At 35.9% G+C, this 22,525-nt stretch overlaps 1 protein-coding gene across 2 annotated transcripts in view; it reads left to right on the top strand.

The window, feature by feature from the left end:
• The window catches only part of VTA1 (vesicle trafficking 1), a 69,666-nt gene that overhangs the window by 1,044 nt on the left and 46,097 nt on the right, over window positions 1-22,525 (top strand). For both annotated transcript variants that reach the window (XM_040449022.1, XM_040449021.1), the window contains exon 2: window positions 20,673-20,767. In XM_040449022.1, coding sequence (XP_040304956.1) covers window positions 20,673-20,767 — 95 coding nt within the window. The remainder of the gene's footprint in view (window positions 1-20,672; window positions 20,768-22,525) is intronic.

Raw genomic sequence — 22,525 nt, 5'->3', positions numbered from 1 at the left:
ACCTCCATTTCTCAAGTATTCAAGGCCCTTTCACACCTCTACGTTCTTCAGTTTCTTGGAATGTCTACCTGTTTTTTTTTCCCACTTGGCAAACTCCTCATGATACAAGATCTAACCCAAATGTCACCTCTTCTGTAGGCAGTAAGGTGATTATTCTCTAGGCTGTCTCCCATTTTGTTCAAATCATACAGTGTTATTTCCATTATATTTGTTTTTCAGGTTCCACAAGTAAGGAAGGACTATTAATCATTTAATCACCTTGTACTTATTGAACTTCTTCCTGTATCAGGCATTACTAGGCACTGTGGCTGCAGTTCCTGCATTCATGCAGCATATATACAAGTGAGGAAGAGAGGAGATTAAACAATAAAATGAGCATATTATATGGACTAGTAGAAGGTTTTGAAGACAGACAAAGCAAGGAAAAGAGAAGGGAGTACTAGGAGTAGGGTGGTAGGGAGCAAGGAGGGGATTTCACTTTCAAGGTAGTTATGGAATGTGTCACTGAGTTCACATCTGAGCAAAGACTTGAACGAAGAGAAAGACAGGCTTTGCATCATCTGGAAAATATAGAGGGAAGAATATATGCAAAGGTCATGAGGCAGGGGCTTGTTTGAAGGAGGATCAAGGAGCTCATTGTAACTGGAGTGGCTATAGCAAGGAGAAAAATGATGCGATAAGGTCAAAGAGGTAATTTCCTATAACAATGAAGTAAGTAGGAACCCTTGTTCCTGTCTAAAACAAATTCCCGTTCATGAGTTCTGTATTACATACCTTTGTGAATACCTAGGGACTTTTATTTTCTGTGTCATCATCTCCCCCCTTTCGCTATTTCTTTCTAAACTTGCCCCAGTTTTTTTTTTTTTTTAATTTAAAAAGAAAAAAGAAAAGCTGCCACTATGACATTCTTGTAAAGTTATAGTCCTGTCTGCCTAACTTCAAAGGTAAGCTTGAAATAGTCGTGGGTATTGTCTTTACCTCCCTTTCTCCCAGAGCCTTTTCAGCTCATTGCAGTCTGCTTTTCATGCCTTTTATTTCACCAAAACTGCTCTCAACAGGGCCATGAACAAACATTTGCATTGCTAAATCCACGTGGTAGCTAAATAATATTTTTGTTATGAAACATATGCATATTAAAGAATACATATAACGTGTGTATGGTTTAAGGAATAATAAAATGAACACTGAGGTACCCACCATACTTGAAGTTATTAGACTTTTAAATTTTGTCCAATCTGGTGAGCATGAAATTCAAGCTGAATTTGCAATTCACTGAGTCTTAATGAGGTTGAGCGTCTTTTCATATGTTAATTACCATTTGTGATTCCCTTTTGAAATACCTATTTATTGCTTCTATTTTTTTTTAATTTCAGTATTTATCTTTTCTTAATAATATACTAATCATTTGTTGTATGTGCATTGCAGATGTCTTCTCCAAGTTCATAGTTTGATTTTTTTACTCTGTGAAGTCCTTTGATGTTCAGAAGTTCTTAATTTTAAAATATAGCCAATTTATCACTCTCCTGATTTATATTCTAATTTTCCAAGACTTGATTTCTTTTCATCTACCTTGTTTGGGACTTTGGCATACTGGATTTGCAGATGGGTATCTTCCATAAATTCTGGAAAATTCTCTATTATCTGTTCAAGTATTCTCTGTTCTCTACTGAAATGTTGATGAGACACGTGCTTCACTTTTCTCCTTTGTCTCTTAATGTTTTCATCCCTTTGTGTCTCTGTGCTACATTGTGTATAATTTTTGCAGGTCTGTGTTCACCTCCATATATCCTATTGTATAACCCATTTGTTGAATTTCTGTTTTCATTTTTATTTCTGGGTGTTCTCTTTGTTGTTTTTAAATTGGCCCAGCTGTTTCTGATAGTCTTTTGTTACTATATTTTTAAACACTTATTTCTTTAAAAGGTTTATAAATATTTGTTTGTATTTGTGTTCTGAATCATTCCTATAGCTGCTGTACATGTGAGTCTGATTCTGTTGTGTAACAGAAGACTGCTCGTGGTGACCCCTTTACTTGTGATTTGTGCTTTACACATACCAAACCAGTGTTCTTCAAACCTTGGGGTGCAAGTAATTCTACAGGAATCATATCCCCAGTTCTCAACTTCTGTGTTTCTTTTCTAACAAAGCTCCTTTGATCAGGGTAGCCAAGTAGTATGCTGCTTCTCTTTTCCCACATCCTGTTCACAATTGCCCTTCTCCTACTTTAAAGAAGAAAGGCATACTCCCATGCCTCATGAGTATTTTTATGGTGTGTTGCCCTGGGGGAGAAGGTGGAAAACCTTCCAGGGTGTCTGGAAAAAAGGGACAATTCAAATTACTGGTATAGTGATGTTTCTGTTAATTAAGGTATTAAGGAGAGCTTCCTGCCCTTCCCTTTCTTATATGGAAGAAAATCAGAGCAAAGAATAAGCCTTTATTTGAAAACGCTGGGCATGAGAAAAGATGTCAAAAGCAACATTCTAATTTGGGGAATGAGTGCAGAACATTTTATGAGGGGGGAAGAGAAAGGATTGTCCTTAGATATTTAGTAGCCATTGTTTGATCATTTGGGATTTAATCCAGAGGGGTGGTGAGGGACATTTTGGGATCAGAGTCATGTGTGAGAGAGTGTGAAGAGGTTTAGCTGTGAGGACAAAGACATGCAAGGACCACAGTGGAAAAGTCTGTCTTTCAGAGGTCTCGTATGTTTATAAATGTATCTGTTTAAGGGCAAAGCCTCGCATTAAAACCTGGCCTGAGTTGCAGTGTTCCGAATTCCCAGAATGTAAGACTTTTCCTGAAATGACCTCACCTTTTCATTTTCTATTCATTATGAAAGAATATCATTCCTGATAGAAGAGCAAACCCCAAAAAGCAAAGGAGAAATGCTGGAAGGGGTAGTGCCTTGTTTCATCCAAGTGGCATAAGGATTTGTGGCTGACTGAAATTTTGGAATTAGAAGTCAGATGAGATGCGGTGGATGGGGACATGGGTTAACACTTATTTGATTGGAAAATTAAATCGTATTTTTCTGAAAAGTAAGCCACCATTGGCAGGCTGGTTTGGCATTAGCAGCAGGTTTTGCCATTTATGTTACACGATAGACATGCTCCAACTAAATGAGCCCAATTTTCGGCTCTGAGGTATTTTGTTTTTTCAGAAATACAGATAAAGCAAGTAATAACATAAAAACATTTGAATTGGTTTTGAGTTTTTCTAATGTTTTTGTTTTCTTTGCCAGAGCATGTTGAAATGAACAGCATTTCAGTTTTCCCAATCTTGTTTCAGTGTCTTAGAATAAACAAGCCTCTGAATGAAAGGACATGATGAATCCTCGTAAGATTTTTTGGTATGCTTCACAGAATTGAGAAAATGAATAACTCTAATGATGCGGTGACAAGTCCTTTTCTTGTTTTAAAACAAATTTTGAGGCTGACCTATATGAAATATAAGCTAAGAGAGATTATTAAAAATAGTATTTGACGATAGATGATTATATGCTTTTTAGCCTGTAACCCAGAAGGAATGAAAAGAATTCTGTGATTCTGCTGTGACAAAACTTCCATTCTCATCTACTGCTTTATGTGAATGAACTTTCTCTGAAAGAGAAAGTTTCTCTGAACTTTCTCCTATGTTAAATTCGTAAAAGTGGGAATAGAACCAATACATTACTCTGGTTCATTATGACAGTAAATCATACTGATTCCTAGATACACAGTTTAGCTCATTATAAGACACATTAACAGTAAATTTTACTTTTTATTTTTAATTATTATTGAAATGTATAACATATTGATGTTGTTTTGATCAATTATTCATTACAATAATCACAAAAACCTCAAACCCAGAGGAAAAACTTTAATGCTTAGCACCTTATTTCACAGGAAGTTTTGATAAATTTAAATTTCCGTTTTTATACATTTTTAAAATTGTTTTAAATGTTTATTTTGAGAGAGAGAGAGAGAAAGCAGGGGAGGGGCAGATGGAGAGAAAGAATCCCAAGCAGGCTCAGCACTAACAGCGCTTAGCTGGTTGTGGGCTCAATTCCATGAACTGTGACCTGAGCTGAAATCAAGAGATGCTTAACAGAACCACCCAGATGCCCCCAATTTTGATACTTTTTTTTTTTTTTTTTGCAGAGAAGTATGCTAATCAGGTTAGGACTTTTGAGCATACAAATATATTCTTTTATAATAAAATTCAGTAGGATAAGTAAATGGAAATGTAGGTTAAGAGAAATAACAAAATGTATCATTTCTGACTCTTGAAGAAAGAGCTTTTTCCGTTTTAAAATAGATTATGATACCAAATTGTTAATGATACTTAACAGCTGAAAGAATGATATAATTTTAGATGTCTGAATTTGATGTACAGAAGTTACATCTTTTATACTTGCTTAAATATCTGATGAAAAGTGATAGATGTCAACTTAACAGTGTGTGAAGGGATACATTTCTATAATCTTCGTGCAAACAATTTTCTAAATTTCCTAGAGCAAAGAATTTTTGGTGAGGAAAAAAAATGAAGATTATTGTGCTGAAGTACTTGCTGACCAGTAAAGCTCCCTGTTGTCTGTTACTTCTGAGGCTTTGCCTGGAATCCCTCTGACTTCCTGGCTAACTGACTAGTACTGGTTCAATACAAATTCTGCATTTTATAGGCTGTTTGTCATTACCTCCAAAGGATAGTCTAGAAATTGTTCCAGTGTGCCCCTCATCTTAATTACATAGTGTTATAAACACCTTTTTACCTTGTAATCTTCTAGATTCTCCTGAAGGACAGGGAATAAGTATCTTGTTTTCTCTCACCACCTGGCACATAACTGACATTCATAAATATTTAATGAATGCCATCTCTCTAAATGTTACTAACATTTCACTAGAGCATAAGCTCTATGAGAGCAAGAAGTATGTCTTATTTGATGATCTTGGAATCTGACTCCTAATACAATACCTAAGACATGGTGGATATGTGTAAATTTTGTCTGTTGATTGAATAAATGAACTATATAGTGACTATAGAGTAATTTATAGCTTTTTGACATGCTCTAGCTACAGTAAGGAAATGTAATGGAAAGAATTCCAATGCTCTGTTTTATAATTTACCTTACCATGTTTAAAAAATGTTTTAATGTTTATTCCTTTGTTAAGAGAGAGAAAGAGCACACACAAGAGAGAGAAAGAGTGGGGGAGGGCAGAGAGAGGAAAACACAGAATCTGAAGCAGGTTCCAGGCTCTGAGCTGACAGCACAGAGCCCGATTTGGGATTTGAATTCATGAACTGCAAGATCATGACCTGAGCTGAAGTCAGATGCTTAATCAACTGAGCCACCGGGCGCCCCTTACCTTCCTATGTTTATAATGAGTTTTAGATGAAGTCATAGGTATAGTGTCTAGCGTAAGGTATAGTTATTGTGCCTCCTCCATTTTGGTATTATGTGATTTCCAGAAATGATTTATCTATGGGCTTAATGTGAATACCCTAGTGTTTTATCATTTTTTAAATTATGACCTTAATATTTCTATATCTTTATGTTGTTTGGTCTTTTGTTTTCTTTTTAAATCAGGAGTGTATATTGAATGCTATGTATCAAATTACCTTTTTGTACTATTTGTGCAAGTGGTAATGTGCTTGTGCGTGCTTCTTTGAACTTGTTAATTTAGTAAGTTATAACAAAATAGTAAATGTTCTCATTTAAAACATCCTTCCATTCATGGAAAGAATCCCATTAGTTTTTTTTTTAATTAACCTTTTTTTTTTTTTTTTTTTTTTTTAGATAATTGTAGATCCGCATGCATGTCCCAAAAATAATACAGAAAGATCCTGTACCCTTTACTCCATGTCTTCCAGTGGTAATGTCTTGCAAAAAAAAAAACCAAAAAAACAAAAAACCAAAAAACAAAAACGATAATACTATGACCAGAATATTGACATTGATAAAATCCACCAATCTTATTCAAACTTCCCCAGTTTTATGTATATTCCTGTGTGTGTGTGTGTGTGTATTTAGTTCCAAGCAGTTTATCAGATACAGGTTCCTGTATCACCATAGTCAGGAAAACAGTTCCCTACGAAGGATCCCTCATGTTACTTTTCTAAATCCACATCTGTCTCTTGTCAACCTTACCCTATCCTTGTATCCTAGCAACCACTAACCTATTCTTCATTTCTAAAATTTTATCATTTAAAAAATATAAATGCAATCATTATATACCCTTTTAGACTTGACTTTTTTTCACTCAGCAAGTAATAATTGCCCAGAAGCTCGCCTGAGTTGTTACATGTATCAATATTTTGTTTCTTTTTAATGCTCAGTAATATTCCATGGTATGAATGTACCAGAGTGTAACAGTTCAGCCATTGAAGGACATTTGGGTTGTGCTATGATCTGAATGTTTGCCTCCCTCCTCCCCAATTCATGTTGAAATCCTAACCCCCCAAAAGTAATGGTATTAGTAGATGAGGTGTTTGGGGGACGATTAGGTCATAAGAACGGAGCCCTCATGAAAGAGATCTGTTCTGAAAGAGATCCCACAGAGCTCCCTACCCCTTCTTGGTATTTAGTTTTATAAGAAACTAGCAAAACTTTTCCAGATTGGCTGTACCATTGTACATTCCAATCAGCAACGTGAGTGGCAAGTGACCCAGTTTCTCTATGTTATTGCTGGCATTTGGTATGTCACTCTTTTTTTATTTTATTTTTTTAATTTTTACAGAGAGTGTGTGTGTGAGCAGGGGAAAGAGGCAGAGGGGGAGAGAGAGAATCTCAGACTTCCATGCTCAGCACAGAGCGTCTGATGAAATCAAGAGTCAGATGCTCAACCAGCTGAGCCACCCAGGCTTCCTGTGTCACTATTTTTATTTTAGTCATTTTGGTAGTTATGTTAACATCATGGCTTTAATTTTTATTTCCCCATGCTACTGAAATTAACATCTTGTGCTTATTTACTATCTGTATATCACCTTTCAACAAAATGTGTTTTTGCCCCTCCCCCCTTTATCTTTACAGTTTTGAGAGTTCTTTATATATTGTAGTTACTGTAAGTTCTTAGATATGTGTTTTGCAAATATTTTTCCCAGTCTGTAGCTTCTCTTTTGTCTTCATAATGGAGTCACAAAGTTTTAAATTTGCTACTACCCAGTTTTTCAGTTTTTCCTTTTTTATATGCTGTTGGTATCAAATCTGTATGCTTTATTGTGTATTTTTCTTAGTGTCCTAGTCTGTTTTTTCTGTTTTTCTCCCCCAAGAAGAGTTCCTAAATAATACTGATTTAGCTCTTTTTTTTTTTTTTTTTTTGAGTGTTATCATTGTCAGATTTTTAGTAACAATGTCATGCTGGTTTCCTAAATATTTGTTGAAAAGGTTCTCCTATCTGACTTGGACTAAAACTCAGTAGATCTCTCTCTCTCTTTTGATTAAAGAAGTCCTTGTAGAGCAGACCTTTGTTCTTTGGGGGGAAATTATTTTATATATTTACCAATTTCTTCCATTTAAAATATTTTTCGCTTGGGGGTACCTGGGTGGGTCAGTCAGTTAAGCATCCAACTTGGACTGAAGCCATGATCTCATGGTTCGTGAGTTCAGGCCCCACATCGGGCTCTGCACTTACAGTGAGGAGCCTGCTTGGGATTCTCTCTCCCTCTCTCTCTCTCCGTCCCTCCCTCACTCGCACTCTCTCTCTCTCTCCCAAAATAAATAAGTAAACTTAAAAAATACACATTTTTGGCTTGAACCTGTGTTGATATATTAAAGTTTTCTAGAATATCTTCCATTTCTGTCAGATTTGCAAATTTATTAACTAGAAATTACAAGCTTAACCTTTTTTCCCTTCCCTCATATCTTTCACAATCAATCAGTCGTTAAATTTTAAAAATTTTACTTATCTCCTCATTTTCTTTTGGTATATACCATACCCTTATCTTACACCTAAACTACTGACAGAGGTTCCAAGTTTCTACTTCAAACAGGTCATCCCTTGAGCCACTAGATTAGAACAGGTAGTCTGTTTTAAATGCTTAGTTTAAATAAATAAATAAACAAATAAATGATAGAGTTAACTATAAACACTTAGAAATTCTGTATGACACACACTACAATTTTAAAAACGTTGCATAGGAAAAATATTTCCAGTAGATGAGACAAAGGGCCAATATCCGTGATATATAAAACACTCATAAAATCATTCTATAAAACCTAAGATACCCATAGAGAAATGGAAAAAGAACGTGTATATACAACTGCTAAAGGAAGGAATGGGAATCATTAAAGTTCAGCATAACTAGTAATGTAAATTAAAATCACTTATGTTTTGCAACTAACTCAGTAGGTTAAGTGTCTGACTCTTGATTTCGGCTCAGGTCATGATCTCCTGGATGGTGGGTTTAAGCCCTGAGTCTGATGGTGCGGAGCCTGCTTGAGATTCTCTCTCCCCCCACCCCCGTCTCTGCCCCTGCCCTACTCAAGCTCCCCTGCTCTGTCTCTCTCTCTCAAAATAAATAAACTTAAAAATTTTAAAAACAAAAAATCACTTACTTTTTTTGGCTGTAAAATTGTAACAGTGCAGATGAATTTACAGTGAAATCTCCATTGACAAGGCAGTGTGAATTGGTACAAAAGTTTTGGAAAGCATTTTGGCAAAATGGATTGAATCACAAAAATATCTGTAATTCAGTAATTCTAGTTTTGGAAAGCTTGTGCTTAGGAAATAATCACAAATATATTGAGGGCTTTATGTGGAGTTCTCTGGATGATTATTTATACATTTGTGGAAAATGCGAAATCACCAAAATACAGATCACTGTGGAGATGGTTAATTAAGTTATGGCATATCTACTGGGTGGAAAGTAATGTAATCATTTAAGAATTACAAAGCACCCTTTGTAACATGGGAGGAAGTTTGTATGAAAATGCAGGATATAAAATTCTGTATATACACACACACACACACACACACACAATTTGAACTTTTTAATGGAGAACTTTTTAATTGGAGAAAAAGATTGTGGCTTTTAGTTTCATATAGTGTTTCTTTTGAATTTTTTGTTGTTGTTTGTTTTCTGTTCTGTAAGTGAACATATTCCATACCATAAAAAATTTCAAAGCAAAAGCTATATTAAAACCAAATTGTTTTTTAAAAGCCACCTATAGGGGCGCCTGGGTGGCGCAGTCGGTTAAGCGTCCGACTTCAGCCAGGTCACGATCTCGCGGTCCGTGAGTTCGAGCCCCGCGTCGGGCTCTGGGCTGATGGCTCAGAGCCTGGAGCCTGCTTCCGATTCTGTGTCTCCCTCTCTCTCTGCCCCTCCCCCGTTAGTGCTCTATCTCTCTCTGTCTCAAAAATAAATAAACGTAAATTTTTTTTTTTTTTAATAAAAGCCACCTATAGTAGCTCCGTATGTAAGTGCCCTTAGTTATTTGAACTCTGAAATCATCTTTAGCAGTTCTAATCAAGCTGAATTTCATTGTTTCCCGAACTTTCTCATTTGTCTCTTGTCTTCCAGTCTTCCAACATTTTGTTCGCTCTGTCCTGACAACTCTTTACTTCTTCACCACCCTTACTCTACTTTATCCTTATGTACTACTTGAATGTCACTTTTTCTGGGAGGCCTTCTCCTAAACTTCCTAAGGTGCTTCTTTTCTTTGTCCTCATTGTGCTTTGTATGGCTTTACCTTAACTGCTTTTCATTTTCTGTTGTCTCTTCCAGGCTTTAAACTTAAGGCCTATTGTGTCTTCTAGGCTTTAAACTTAAGCACCCTTCTGGGTGCTTTTTATCTATTTACAGTGTCACTTAGTGCTAGGCCACTAGAGATACTGACACAGTAAAGAAAAAGGGCTCAAAAATGTCTGTTAAATTGACTTGGATTGTAAGGCAACCTGTGGTCCCTAGAGGGAACTATGGCCATAGAGTTGTCACTGGATAAAGAAGCAGACAAATAACATTCATGTAGCTCTTGGCATTTGTAACAATGCTTTCTTTCAGGATATCTGATTTGAACCCTACAATCATCCTGATTCTTCTGTTAGTAAGTGATGGAACCAGGATCTGAATGGCAGATGCTAGTTGAGAAATAGTTGTATGAAAAATCTTTGATAGTAGGTGGTAATTAGAAAACCAGTTGCAGAGTGAGTGAGGGTAAAGGGACTATCCTAATTGGTGAAAAATGAAAGGGGGGCAAAAAGCCAATGCAGTGTAATCTGGGAGATTGTAATAACTGAAGGGTAGAAATGAAGGACAGGCTTGATGTTATTAACATAATTTTGAGCAACATGTGTGTGTGTGTGTGTCTCTCTCTCTCTCTCTCTTTTTTTTTTTTTCCCTTTAATGAAGCCAGAAAATATTTGAGTCTCTAAATGTGGACTCTTTATGGTAAATGTTTTGATTCTGTCAGATTTGGTGTTGTAGATAAAGCTAAACCCCATAAAGAGTCCTTCCCTTGGTATTAGCTTAAGTAACTAAACATAGTTTCAAGTTCGGTTTTTTAAAGTTTCCTCTAGAGGGTGACAGTGTACAATTAACAGACTTAATGAAAGCGTAGATGTTCTTTGAGAGTCATTTGTTTATGATCATAGGAAAATTAAAAACAGTTGTTCAGGAAGTTGTAAACAGGTATGGCCATTTCAATTCTGAGCTGTAACAGAACATGGGGTGTAAAATTGTAATTTAGTTTAAATAAAGGCTAAATAATAAGGGAGTTTTTAATTGATATGTTAAATCAGACGGGTTTGAGGATTAATAACCAGTTGCCTGTTATTTTCTTTCTGTTGTTAATCACACAGAAATTAGATCTTTTGAAGCCAGTGAGACAAACTTAACTAGACCAGTAAAGATCTCCCCCTTTCTTACTGATTTGTGAATCTCTGTGATTAATGGAAGTCTGTAGTCCTGTTGTCAGAGTACTTATCATTTTTTATTACAGGCCGACTCAGGCTACATGATTGTAGCAATCACAGGTTAATAATAAAGCACAGTTGGACAGCTGATTTATCCATTAACATTCCCCATTTATTTACCTTTTGTTTGTTTTTGGCATTGTGTTGCAAACATGAGTTTTATTTTTTTAAAAATGATCATTTTAATAGTTCCTCCTAGTTTTGAGTGAAGTAAATCATTTCATTTTAGATTCTCAGTCTGTCCCTAAGGTTGAAGGCCCAGGGGGGTGGTGTCAGGTAATTCGTCCTTTACTGTCATCGTTTTGCTTTGGCACCCATGCAGGTTTAAAGTGTCTTTTTTTATGACAATTATGTTTGACGTTCGAGGTGAAAACTTATTTTTGAGCAGCATGTTATTACATGAAAGAGGTTTCGATGCTTGTGAAGTTCCTGCTTTCGTTCACTTCATCGTTTATTTTTCTGTGGCTTGTCAGGGTTTTTTGGTTTTTAGATGTTTTTTAACCTCAGTTACTGCTTCTCTTTGGACGCACTTTGGATTCCCTTGTGCCTCAACTATGGGCTTCTTAGATATTCCTCCTCGTTTTATTTTTTTAGTGGTTGCTCTAGCGTTTATGTTAACTTATCATAGTCTACTATCATATAACATACTGCCTCAGATTCCAAGTAAGAACTTTTCTTTTCCCTTCTCCTATCCTTTGTTTCCATACATTTTACTTGTAGATATGTCATAAACCCTAGCATACATTTCAATTTCTTTAACTGTCATTTTTTACAAGAAATTTATAAAATGAAATAAGATGTTGAAATATTTTCACACATAATTACCATTTTCAGCACTTGTTACTCCTCCCGTTAGATCCCACTTTTAAATCTGGTATCATTTTCTTTCCTGTGGAAGAGCTTTATCATTTCTTACACAGGCTTGCTGCTGGCAGATTCTTTCAGCTTCTATTGTGTGAAACAGACTTTAATTTCATATCTATTTTTGAGATATTTTTGCTGGGTAAAGAATTTTAATTTGTTTATATTTTTCTTCAGCACTCAATTCTTTTTCTTTCTTTCTTTCTTTTTTTTTTTTAAAACCACACCTCCCCACCCTCTTTGGAGAATCCAGTTACACATACATTAGAACATTTGTTTTTTTCATAACTCACTGAGACTGTGGTTTTCTTTTTATTTTTCTTTTCAATCCCTTTTTCCCTGCGTAGAGTAGTTTTTATTGCTGTGTTCTGAAGTACACTAATCTTTCTCTCATGGTGTCTAAACTTCTGTTAATCCCTATCCAATACATTTTTTATTTCAGGTATATTTCATCTCCAGAAGTTCCATTTGTGTTATATATGTTCTGTTTCTCTCCTCATTCATGTTTTCCATTAAATACTTCATTATGATTTCCCAGTAATTTAATGTCACTGCTATTTTTAATGTCACTTTCTGTTATTTTGTCAGTGTTTGATCTTATTGGGTTGTTCACATTCTCCTGCTTATTGCCACCTTAGTAATTTTTGATTCGTTGTAGGACAGTGAATTTTAAGTTCTTGAACATCTAGAGTTTATAGTTTTTAACAGATTTGATCTGGCCTACAGTTAAGTTAGTTGCAGTTCAGTGTGATATGTTTGTGCCTTATTTTGTTTGTTATTAGTTTTAGCAGCCGGTCTAAAGTAGCTCTGAGGACACGGTAATCCTCTACTAAAGCATATCCCAAATTTAGGGTCTCTACTGAATATTTTGGATAAGGATTAAGGGCTCTGCACCCTGGCTGGAACTTGAAAGCATCCCAGTTTTGGGGATGTGCTTTGGCGATGGTTCCACTCACGGCTTCTGCTCACTCTTTGACTTTGTGGAGTTTCCCTGTACACCTACACCTGGTAGTATTCAGCTTAGCCTCAGGTTTATCCTTGGTCAGATTTCTGGGGTTCTTTTCTGCATGGATTCCACTCTTCCGAACTCTGTGCCTTCATTTATAGCTGCTTCCGGAGACCTGAACTCTATAGTCTGTTTTCTCAACTCTACTAGACTATGCTCTGCTTGGGTCTCCCCCCTACTCCTTAGTTTATAATGTGCCTCCAAAGGGGCACCTGGGTGGCTCAGTTGCTTAGGCTTCCGACCTCAGCCCAAGTCATGATCTCATGGTTCCTGAGCTCAAGCCCCACATGCAGCCCTGTGCTGACAGCTCAGAGCCTGGAGCCTGCTTCGGCGGATTCTGTGTCTCCCTCTCACTCTGCCCCTCCCCCACTCGCGCTCTGTATTAAAAAGAAAAATGTGCCTCCAGGAAGAATGCTGGGCTGATCATTGGTGTGGTCGTCTCATTTGTTTCCTTTCTCCGGGTGTCATGGTCTTCCCATCGGTTTCCATTTGTGAAAATGTGGTTCATACATTTTGTCTAGTTTTTTGATGTTTATGGTGAATGGCAAGTCTCATTACTCCATCATGGCCAAAATTTGAATCTGGTCTCGTTTTAGTAATCAAATGGTCACTTAGTATTTGCTCTATACCAGCATAATCTTCTAGTAAGAATTCAAGAGTAGTTCACTTTTTCTTAAAGCTACTATATTATGACAGGAGCTCCAAAAATATTGTTAAATGAAGGAATGAACAAAGTAAACACCCTTTATTAGTAGACACTCATTCATACTTTCTTTTTAATCTTTGGCTCAGAAGTCCCTTCACAAAAGCTAATATTAACCATATAGCAAATATTTACAATATACTTACAAATAGAGTAATATATTCAGTTCTATTTATTGGAAAAAAATCTTCTTTTAAACATCAGTGTAAATCATAATGATTCCTATTTGAGTGCCATGTTTATTTCACCTATCAAAGCATCACTCTTCACAACTGCTTTTATATATCTTTTTTTTTGTATATTTATATCATGCATTTCATAGTTTTATATTTCTCATGTTTAAGCAAGGATGTGTTAGAATGTTAATGTTTAGATTTTATGGAACTTTGAATTACACATACCTTCAGGATTTGTAAATGTTTATCTCCTAAATGCTTCACATTAAATTAAAGTTAGGTTGGAAAGTAGTTAATCCTTTTGCAAATGTGCCTCATTACTCATCTTCAAATAATATTTATTCATAAAAATAAACACATTTCCTTGATGAAATAAATCAAATATATTTTCTTATACATGATTTTAGCTACATATTTTTTCTGTTTTAGTAGGTAATTTTCCATGTTAGACATTAATTTTTCATCATCCTGCTGCTGCTACAATGAATTACTTGTCTCGAGCTGTACATGAAAGTGATTCCTTTTCCATCCCTTCTGGCAAAAAGATCTTCTTGTGTACATATTAATTTTCACAAGTAGATTTAAGGTCTCACTTTTATTAATATTAAAAAATGTGTCAGAAGATAATTTTCTGTATTTAAGAAATCAAACATGTGAGATATTAAAAAAATGTTAAAGCCAGGCCAATTTTATCCTGTTTCCAATTCTGTGATGATTCTTTCCAGTTCTTCAATTAAAGGTGTTACTTGTATTTGCAAAGACTAAATTATGCACATAAACCAAGAAAGAAAATGTATGAAGGCAAAACCAATGAACTGTATTGTCATTACATTTTATAGCAAGTATCAAACATCTGTGTTAAGGTTAACTTGTAAAGGACAGGAGCTGATACTGTGTTGTGAGGAAGTATAATAATGGTTCTGGTGATAGTGAATTGAGAATAATTTGATTTTTTGTTTCCGAAGAAATAAGATTTAGATACTCTCCATTTTTATTGTAAATGACAGTGGTAGGGGCGCCTGGGTGGCGCAGTCGGTTAAGCGTCCGACTTCAGCCAGGTCACGATCTCGCGGTCTGTGAGTTCGAGCCCCGCGTCAGGCTCTGGGCTGATGGCTCGGAGCCTGGAGCCTGTTTCCGATTCTGTGTCTCCCTCTCTCTCTGCCCCTCCCCCGTTCATGCTCTGTCTCTCTCTGTCCCAAAAATAAATAAAAACGTTGAAGAAAAAGAAAAAAAAAATTTTTTTTTAAATAACAGTGGTAGTTAAAAATAACAAATTAGAAACTGAGAATTGTACTTTTTAAAAAAATTTTTTTAAGGTTTATTTATCTATTTTGAGATAGAGAGAGAGCCGGGGAAGGGCAGAGATAGAGAGAATCCCTAGCAGGCTCCACGCTGTCTGCACAGAGCCTGACTCAGTGCTCTATCTCACAAACTGAGATCATGACCTGAGCTGAAATCAAGAGTGGGATGCTTAACTGACTGAGCCACCCAAGTGCCCCCTGAGAATTGTACTTTTTGCATATGAATAAATCACTTAAATCATTTTCTCGTGGTAAAAAGAAAACTGCTCAATTAATTTCCGCGTGTTTCCTTAATGGTTAAGTCCTAGATGGCTGCCACTTAAGCCATTGGAAACCTAAGAATCCATCTCATCTTTTCAACCTGTCTATGCTGGATAGCCATTTATCCCCAAAGTTGGTTCACCAAATAGCTAATTACACTCCATGGATTGTAGGATTCATATAGTGTTCACTACCATGTTAAGAAGGTAAGGAGAAAGACCTCCTAGGAAAACCAAACTGTCTGTATTGTATTTCCTCACATTTTCATGACATCATGTTAGCCAGTAGTGTATATAGGTAGTGAATAATTAACTAATGTATATTACATTTTCAGTGCATGTTTTTGAGGTTGTTGTTTTAAAGAGATTGACCAAAGGGTGCCTGGGTGGCTCAGTCGGTGAAATGTCCAACTTCGGCTCAGGTCATGATCTCGTGGTTCATGAGTTCAAGCCCCACATCGGGCTCTGTGTTGACAGCTCAGAGCCTGGATCCTGCTTCAGATTCTGTGTCTCTCCCTCTCTCTGCTCCTCCCCTGCTCACACTCTGTCTCTCTCCCTCTCAAAAATAAATAAACATAAAAAAAAATAGATTTACGTATGTTTGAGATAGTTATTTGGGAGGTTGGGAAGACGTGTTAAGCTCATTTGAGGTTGATAATTTGAGTAATTATAATGGTGCTAATCTGCTAGTGGTATTTCTCAAATATAGGCATAGAGAATGAGGATTGTTGAGTTTATATATGAGTGTACTTTTGCCAGAGGAATATAGTAAAAAGATTATGGGATAGAAGGACATAGGGCAATGAAATTCTAGAAAAATACATTGTAAAATAAAAGCTGGTTGCCGAGAGAAGTTAAAGGAGAAAAGACTTGATTGTAAATGAAGAAATAGACACCTGTGAACTGGACACCTGTTTTAATAGGCATAACTTTAAGTTGGAAAAAAGGGAAATTGTATTTAGACTTGGTACTTAATATACTGATTTTGGAAGTACAACAGTTTGAGGTGGTAATTTAATTATGGAGTGACTGGCATATAAGGGAGAGTGCGTACAAATTTTGGAGACCAGGTCAATAAGAATTGAGAAGATGGTTCTATGTATTTTTAAGATTAGATTTGCTTTCTTATTGCTGAAAATCCAGAATAACAATGGCTAAGTAAAAGAAGGACTTGACTTCCTCATTTAAAACAAAGTCTGATGTTGGTAGTACCCAGTGTGTGCCAAATCCACGAAGTCTGCAGGGACCAAGGTGCTTTCCAATTTCAGCTCTACAAGCCAGCACATGATTATTACCATTTGCAGGGTTGCGTTGTGATCTAAGGTATCTGCTAGAGTTTCAGTCATACCATTTCTATTTTAGGCAGCAGAAGTAGAAGAGGGAACGGGTCAATGAAACCTTTCCCCAGCTGTCATTCCCCCTTTTAAGGTGACTTCCAGAATTCTCTTCCAACAACTTCTGATAATATGGTGCCAGTTTTAGTTACTTGGTCGTATCGTGCTTTGAGGAATATTGGGAAATGTACTTTTGGCTAGGTACATTACAATGCCCTTAATAATAAAGGGGGCTCGTTAGCAAAGGAGGTAGGAAGAAAGAATGTGGGTAGGCAGTTAGCAGTCTCTGCCACAATTATTAATTATCCACATGAACAGGAAAATTTTCAGTGATGGACACAGAAGGACCTTGAGGTCCTTGGGCAGTTACAGGCATTAACAAGATCAGGTGGAAGAGAGGGGCTTGAGCCCTAGACCAGTGTTTTTAGAAAACATGGAGAAAAAACTGTAAGTAGCAATGGAATGCACAGAAAAAAAACCATTATACTTGCCAGTGCCGAGATACGAAGAATATAAGAGAATTTCTTGAGGTGACATCAAGGTTTAGTGAAGACAGGGAGAAGGAATCTGAGGACATGTAGGGGATTTTTCCGATTATAAAGCAGTAGCTCCAAGGGATATGGTAGAAGGAATGGGGCCCTGTGGAAGACGTAAGTGGTAGGTTGGGGTAAGAAAATATAGTTTATAGTTGAGAGGAGTAAGGATGCTGTGAGTAGTGATTCTTAACCTATCCATGAGTTTTTTAAAAAAAATTAATCTTTAATTATGTTGTGTAAATTATAAATTATATTTGCATATTGATGTACTAATGTATTATAAAAACACTATATGTATTTTTAAAGATACAGAAACATAGAAACATAAAGAATGATATACAGATTATCAGTAGAAATGCTAATATTTTCTTTCCCACACTCGAGCTCGTTTTCTTGCCAATCCTTGGGATCATGTAGGTCCCAGAGGCTGCAGTTTCAATATAGCATAGGGCGGGGACTCTATTAGTGTGACTATAAACAACCTGGCACGAAATTGATCCCTACTGCCAAGCAGAATCCTTCCTCTTAAAAATAAGAGCAAGAATACTTAAAATTCTTGGTAGAATTTTGGCAATACCGTAAAACATGGCAAGATTAAATTTGGAGGAAGAAAAAGCATATTACCAGTTACAGATATTGTCATTTGTAAAGATGGCATTTGATCTGTGATTTCAGCAAATCAAATAGCCAGGAAATCTAAAAAATAAAAATATATTAAAGAGGGAACCACAGATCATTGGAGAAAGGAAGGATCATTTATTAAGTTTATTTGAGATTGGTGCCAGTAACTTGGGAGGAGAGGAAATGCAAGTAAAAGAGTTAAATTTGAAAAATTAAAATGTAGGAAAAACTAGAAAAATCATGTAAATGAGTATCAAGCCCCTTGGAGATAAAAGAACTTTTCCAAGCACAGAATTGACAAGAAAAAAAAAATCACAAATAATAGCTTTGAGTACATAAATATTTCAAGCCTCTGTGTTTCAAATCAGCATTCAAAAATTGAAAGACGGCATGATATTTGCAGCCAATATGTTTGTTTTCCAAAGAGCTCATGTGATGTACTTTAGAAGAAAAAATGCAGCAAAAATGCTGGAACAAAAAACCTGAACAGCTCACAAAGAGGAAGTCTTGGGGAGTTCAGTCACAGTCATAAGAAGAAAAGGAGTTTAAGGCAGGCACAGATCTTGATCAGCTCAAAAGAGATGTGACTGGTTTAAAAGGAAAGGGTGTTCAACCATGTTTTAAAAGGTGTGGGGGGAAGGGAGAGATGACTGAAACCTAACAGACAACATGCTAAAGAAATATGACTGGTTAAAGGAAAGAGAAGAAGAAGAAAATTTGGTCACATTTGTGATCAATGGATGTTTAAAATGATCGGGTTTTTTGCTTTTCAAATTAGAACCTGGTTTTGGGTCAAAGTGATACGCAGTGCTGGCTGGTGTGCAGGGAAAATGAAAACACCATGCTTTTTAAACTGTGTAGCAGTATAAATCTGTACAGTACTTTTGGAACTCCATTTTTTTCTTGCATAAAAACCTAGATGGATCAGACCCTTAAATTTGATATATGAAAATAAATACGTTAATAAACATCAGACTCTGTATGTAACATGGAATAAACTAAAAGCCTAAGCATTAAAAAGTAGTTTCTTCAGATTAAGCTATTAAAATTAGAGTAAATAACTGCATATTATATATGTATATATATCTTAATATATCTTTAAAAGATATGATCGAGTAGACATAATTGAATTGGAAATCCTGAGAGTAACAGATACCAAGCCATGTTCTAAAGCTCTAGTAAATAAAGCAGTGATAGGCCAGGAGACAAATGAAACAGGACAGACAGTATACAGAATCGGGCCCTTTTATCCCACGGAAGCTTAATATATGATAATGAATGTTAAAAGTGGCATTTCAGTCAGTGGGGCAGAATGAGCCATTCTTTCGTCCATGTACTTATCTATTCAGAAAATGTTTATCGAAGGCCAAGCATTATCCTGCATGCCAAGCCAAGGGTACATCAGCAAACCGAGTAGACGAAAATCGCCATCATCACAGAGTTTAAATTTGAGTTGGAGTAGAGATAGTGGATAAATAAATAGAATATGATTACGTGCTGAGGAGAAAAGTAAAGCAGGGAAGAGGGATGGTGTTCACAAGGTGCCATTTGAGGGGAAAACATTCTGTTCCTCCTTTATACTGTGTAAAGAACTGCCACAAGACAATTTGTTAAAAAGCAAACAACAAAATTTGACAGATTTTCTTTCTTTTATTGATAGCTACTCCTAATTGATAAAGGGGAATATAGAGCTATGCAGTAAATATGCAGTACTTTTTTAGGAATGAAAATGAAAAATCACTTAAAATCCTGAGACTGATAGGAAGTTTAATAATATCAAATTTTCATGGGTTTGGGGAAATGAGTGCTTGTATATGTTGGTGATATAACTGCATATTGGTAATCTGTTTTGGAGGACAGCTTGAGAGTAGCTCTCAGAAGTGAAAAAAATACATATGCTGTGACCCAGGAATTCCATTTCTTGGTATTTGCCTCCAGGAACTCTTGAATGTATCACAAGAAGGTGTAGTAGCACAATATGATTTGTAGTCCTCAAGATCCAAGAACTACCTGAATGTGAATGTTGTGTCTGTCCACAGGGTGGAGCACTGTAGCACTATCACAGATTTCCAGAACATATTTATAGACTATAAGAGTAAATCACAGGTGGTACATGTATACACCAATGGTAACAACAACTACCACAGAACTGTTCATAGCTCCCATCAATGGGAAAGGTATTAGGGTCATGGTGTCACAAAGGTTTTTAGCTTTAGCCTTTCTCTAATTTTATTAACTTTTTAAAAAGAAAGGGTGTGTATTTTTTTTTTTGTATATATAAAAATGACTAAAACAGTTCTCCCTGTTAGCCTGAGCTCAAGATACATTTCCCAGTATTCTATCCCATATTATATATTTTATCAGTATCACTTAACTGGCACTTGGATGAGTGCTCTTGTGTAAGTGGTTGTTTTTCTGAGTGCCTTAACTTGCCAATTAAATTACAGGCCTTTTGTCAGCTTAGGACCTGGTCTTTTTTTTTTTTTTTTTTTTTAAATCATAATGTCAAAAAAGAAGGTCTTGGTAAAAAATACTGCTATTATCATTATGAATTTCTTGCATTCTTTGCATAATATTTGTGTGTTCTTTATTTTTGTAAATAAGATCTATAATAAATCAAAGTTTTATTTCTAAATTCACTTAAATTTTAAATTATTTATTAGAACACATATTTTAAACATTCAGTAATAGAGGGGCGCCTGGGTGGTTCAGCCAGGTAAACGTCCGACTTCAATTCAGGTCATGATCTCGCGGTTGCAGTTCGTGAGTTCTAGTCCCGCCACATTGGGCTCTGTGCTGACAGCTCATAGCCTGGAGCCTGCTTCAGATTCTCTGTCTCCCTCTCTCTCTGTCCCTCCCCCACTCGTGCTCTGTCTTTCTTGTGTCTCTCAAAAACAAATAAAAACGTTTAAAATATTTAAACATTTAGTAATAGAAAGGAACATTAAAAAAAGATTGTTCAAACCATCTTATTTTTCTTTGTAGGTCGTTTATATGCAATGCAAACTGGAATGAAGATTGATAGTAAAACTCCAGAATGTCGTAAATTTTTATCAAAGCTAATGGATCAGTTAGAAGCTGTAAGTTAAACACTGATTGTTGATTTTCTGATTAATGTTTTAAGTGGCATTTTATTGCATTTGTGTATGTGTATTTTGCCATTTTAGTTCTTCCCCTTGACAGCAATCCACAAAGTTTTTACAGCTGAGAAAAAATTAGACGCAATTTTTTTTGGTTTGTTTACATCTTACTGCTAAGGGAGTTAGTTGTAAGCATAAAGTAGTTTTCAGTGTCTTTGCATTTACCACTATATTCTGTTATTATAGATGTTATAGATGGCCTTTGAGTCATTTTTCACAGGTGACAGACCCTTTCTAACCTTACTTTACGCAGTCACATGGATGATTGATTTGAGAATTCTTAGATAGCTCTTATAATAATGAAACGGGCTATTTATTTAGTGAAAGGGACATTGAAGAAAATGGTATCAGTTGCCTGTAGTCTCTTTGTCTTACTTTCGGTACCAGGACACAAGATACTTTTCTGGTCCAGGCATTCTTCCCTGCTAGCAGAAATGTGGTAGGTGACTAATGTATGAGTCACCTTCTTGAACCATGATATAATTTCACAGGTTATATAGAGGCATCGATCCAGGGAAAATTGAATGGGTTTGAAGTACAGGAAGGCAGGGGCAGCCATAGTAATCCCTGTTAGTAATCAGGGCTCCACCCTGTGTCTCCTCTCCCAGCCGTCCTGGTTTCTCTTTTAACAATGTCAGGGTCTACTCATCATTAATTCATCTCTTCAGAGGCTGTTATATTAATAGCTGCAACTTTTTATTTACTTATTTAATTATGTGCTCCTGCTCAGGAGAATTATAAATCTGAATATTTATTTGACTTAGTTGCATTATTTATTTAAAGACACAAAATTTAGATATATTAAAAATCAAAACATTTATAATAGTCAGCCCAGAGCTTTTATAAATGTTGAAAGTTATCCAGCTCAAAGCCTTATTAGATTAAACAGCCATGGGCAGTAGGGTTATAACTTGATATGGGTATCTGGCCTTCTGACCCGGAATCCCAGTCATTGCAACTTTTAACCACTGATGGTGAACCTAGTGGCACCACTGATGGAAACCCAGCTGCCCTTGAAGGCTGTCTGTCCTACTTCTAACATGGGTTCTGTAAGTACAGGAAAAATTTGAGTACTCTTTTTTTGGAAGGTGGGGTTAGGAGAGGAGAAATATGTTCCACACATAACAATATATTTTTAAAATCCTGTCACTAATAAACTATATAGCATATATCTCTTTATTAGTTTCACAGTATAAAAATAATAACTAAAATAATGGCTTACGGATAAGACAGAACTCAGAATAGTTCTTTATAGTAAGTGAAGTGTAAAATCACATTTATAAAGGGACTCGGCAGGAGTGTATTATTATCTAAATTGCACAGCAGGTAGAATAAGCATATTGCATGGTGAGAGCCCATCAGCCTGTGCTGTAATGTTTAGTGTATGTGCTGCCGAAGTGACCACTGAGCTGTAATGTTTAGATTGCAGTTAGTAAACTGAATGTATGATGCTTTTGCTGCCGATATTTCACGTTGAAGATGAGATGAAATGACATACTCCCGCTAAATTTTTCTAGAACTAAATCTAGAATTGAAGCATATCATAGTATGGATACAGTAAACTAGTGTTAGATGTGGGTTTTTTCTGTTTTTGATCAAGATAAGCATAGGGAAAACATTCTTAAATTCCAACATTATATCTCTTCTGGAACTTAAATTATTCTGTTGTAATTTTAAGGATACTTATTTTCCTGATTT

The sequence above is a fragment of the Herpailurus yagouaroundi genome, unplaced genomic scaffold, assembly GCF_014898765.1.
Source record: "Herpailurus yagouaroundi ecotype Mexico unplaced genomic scaffold, PumYag 198, whole genome shotgun sequence".
Classification (NCBI taxonomy): Eukaryota; Metazoa; Chordata; class Mammalia; order Carnivora; family Felidae; genus Herpailurus; species Herpailurus yagouaroundi.
Note: the sequence above shows the minus strand (reverse complement) of the source record. Positions and strands in the feature narration are given on the sequence as shown.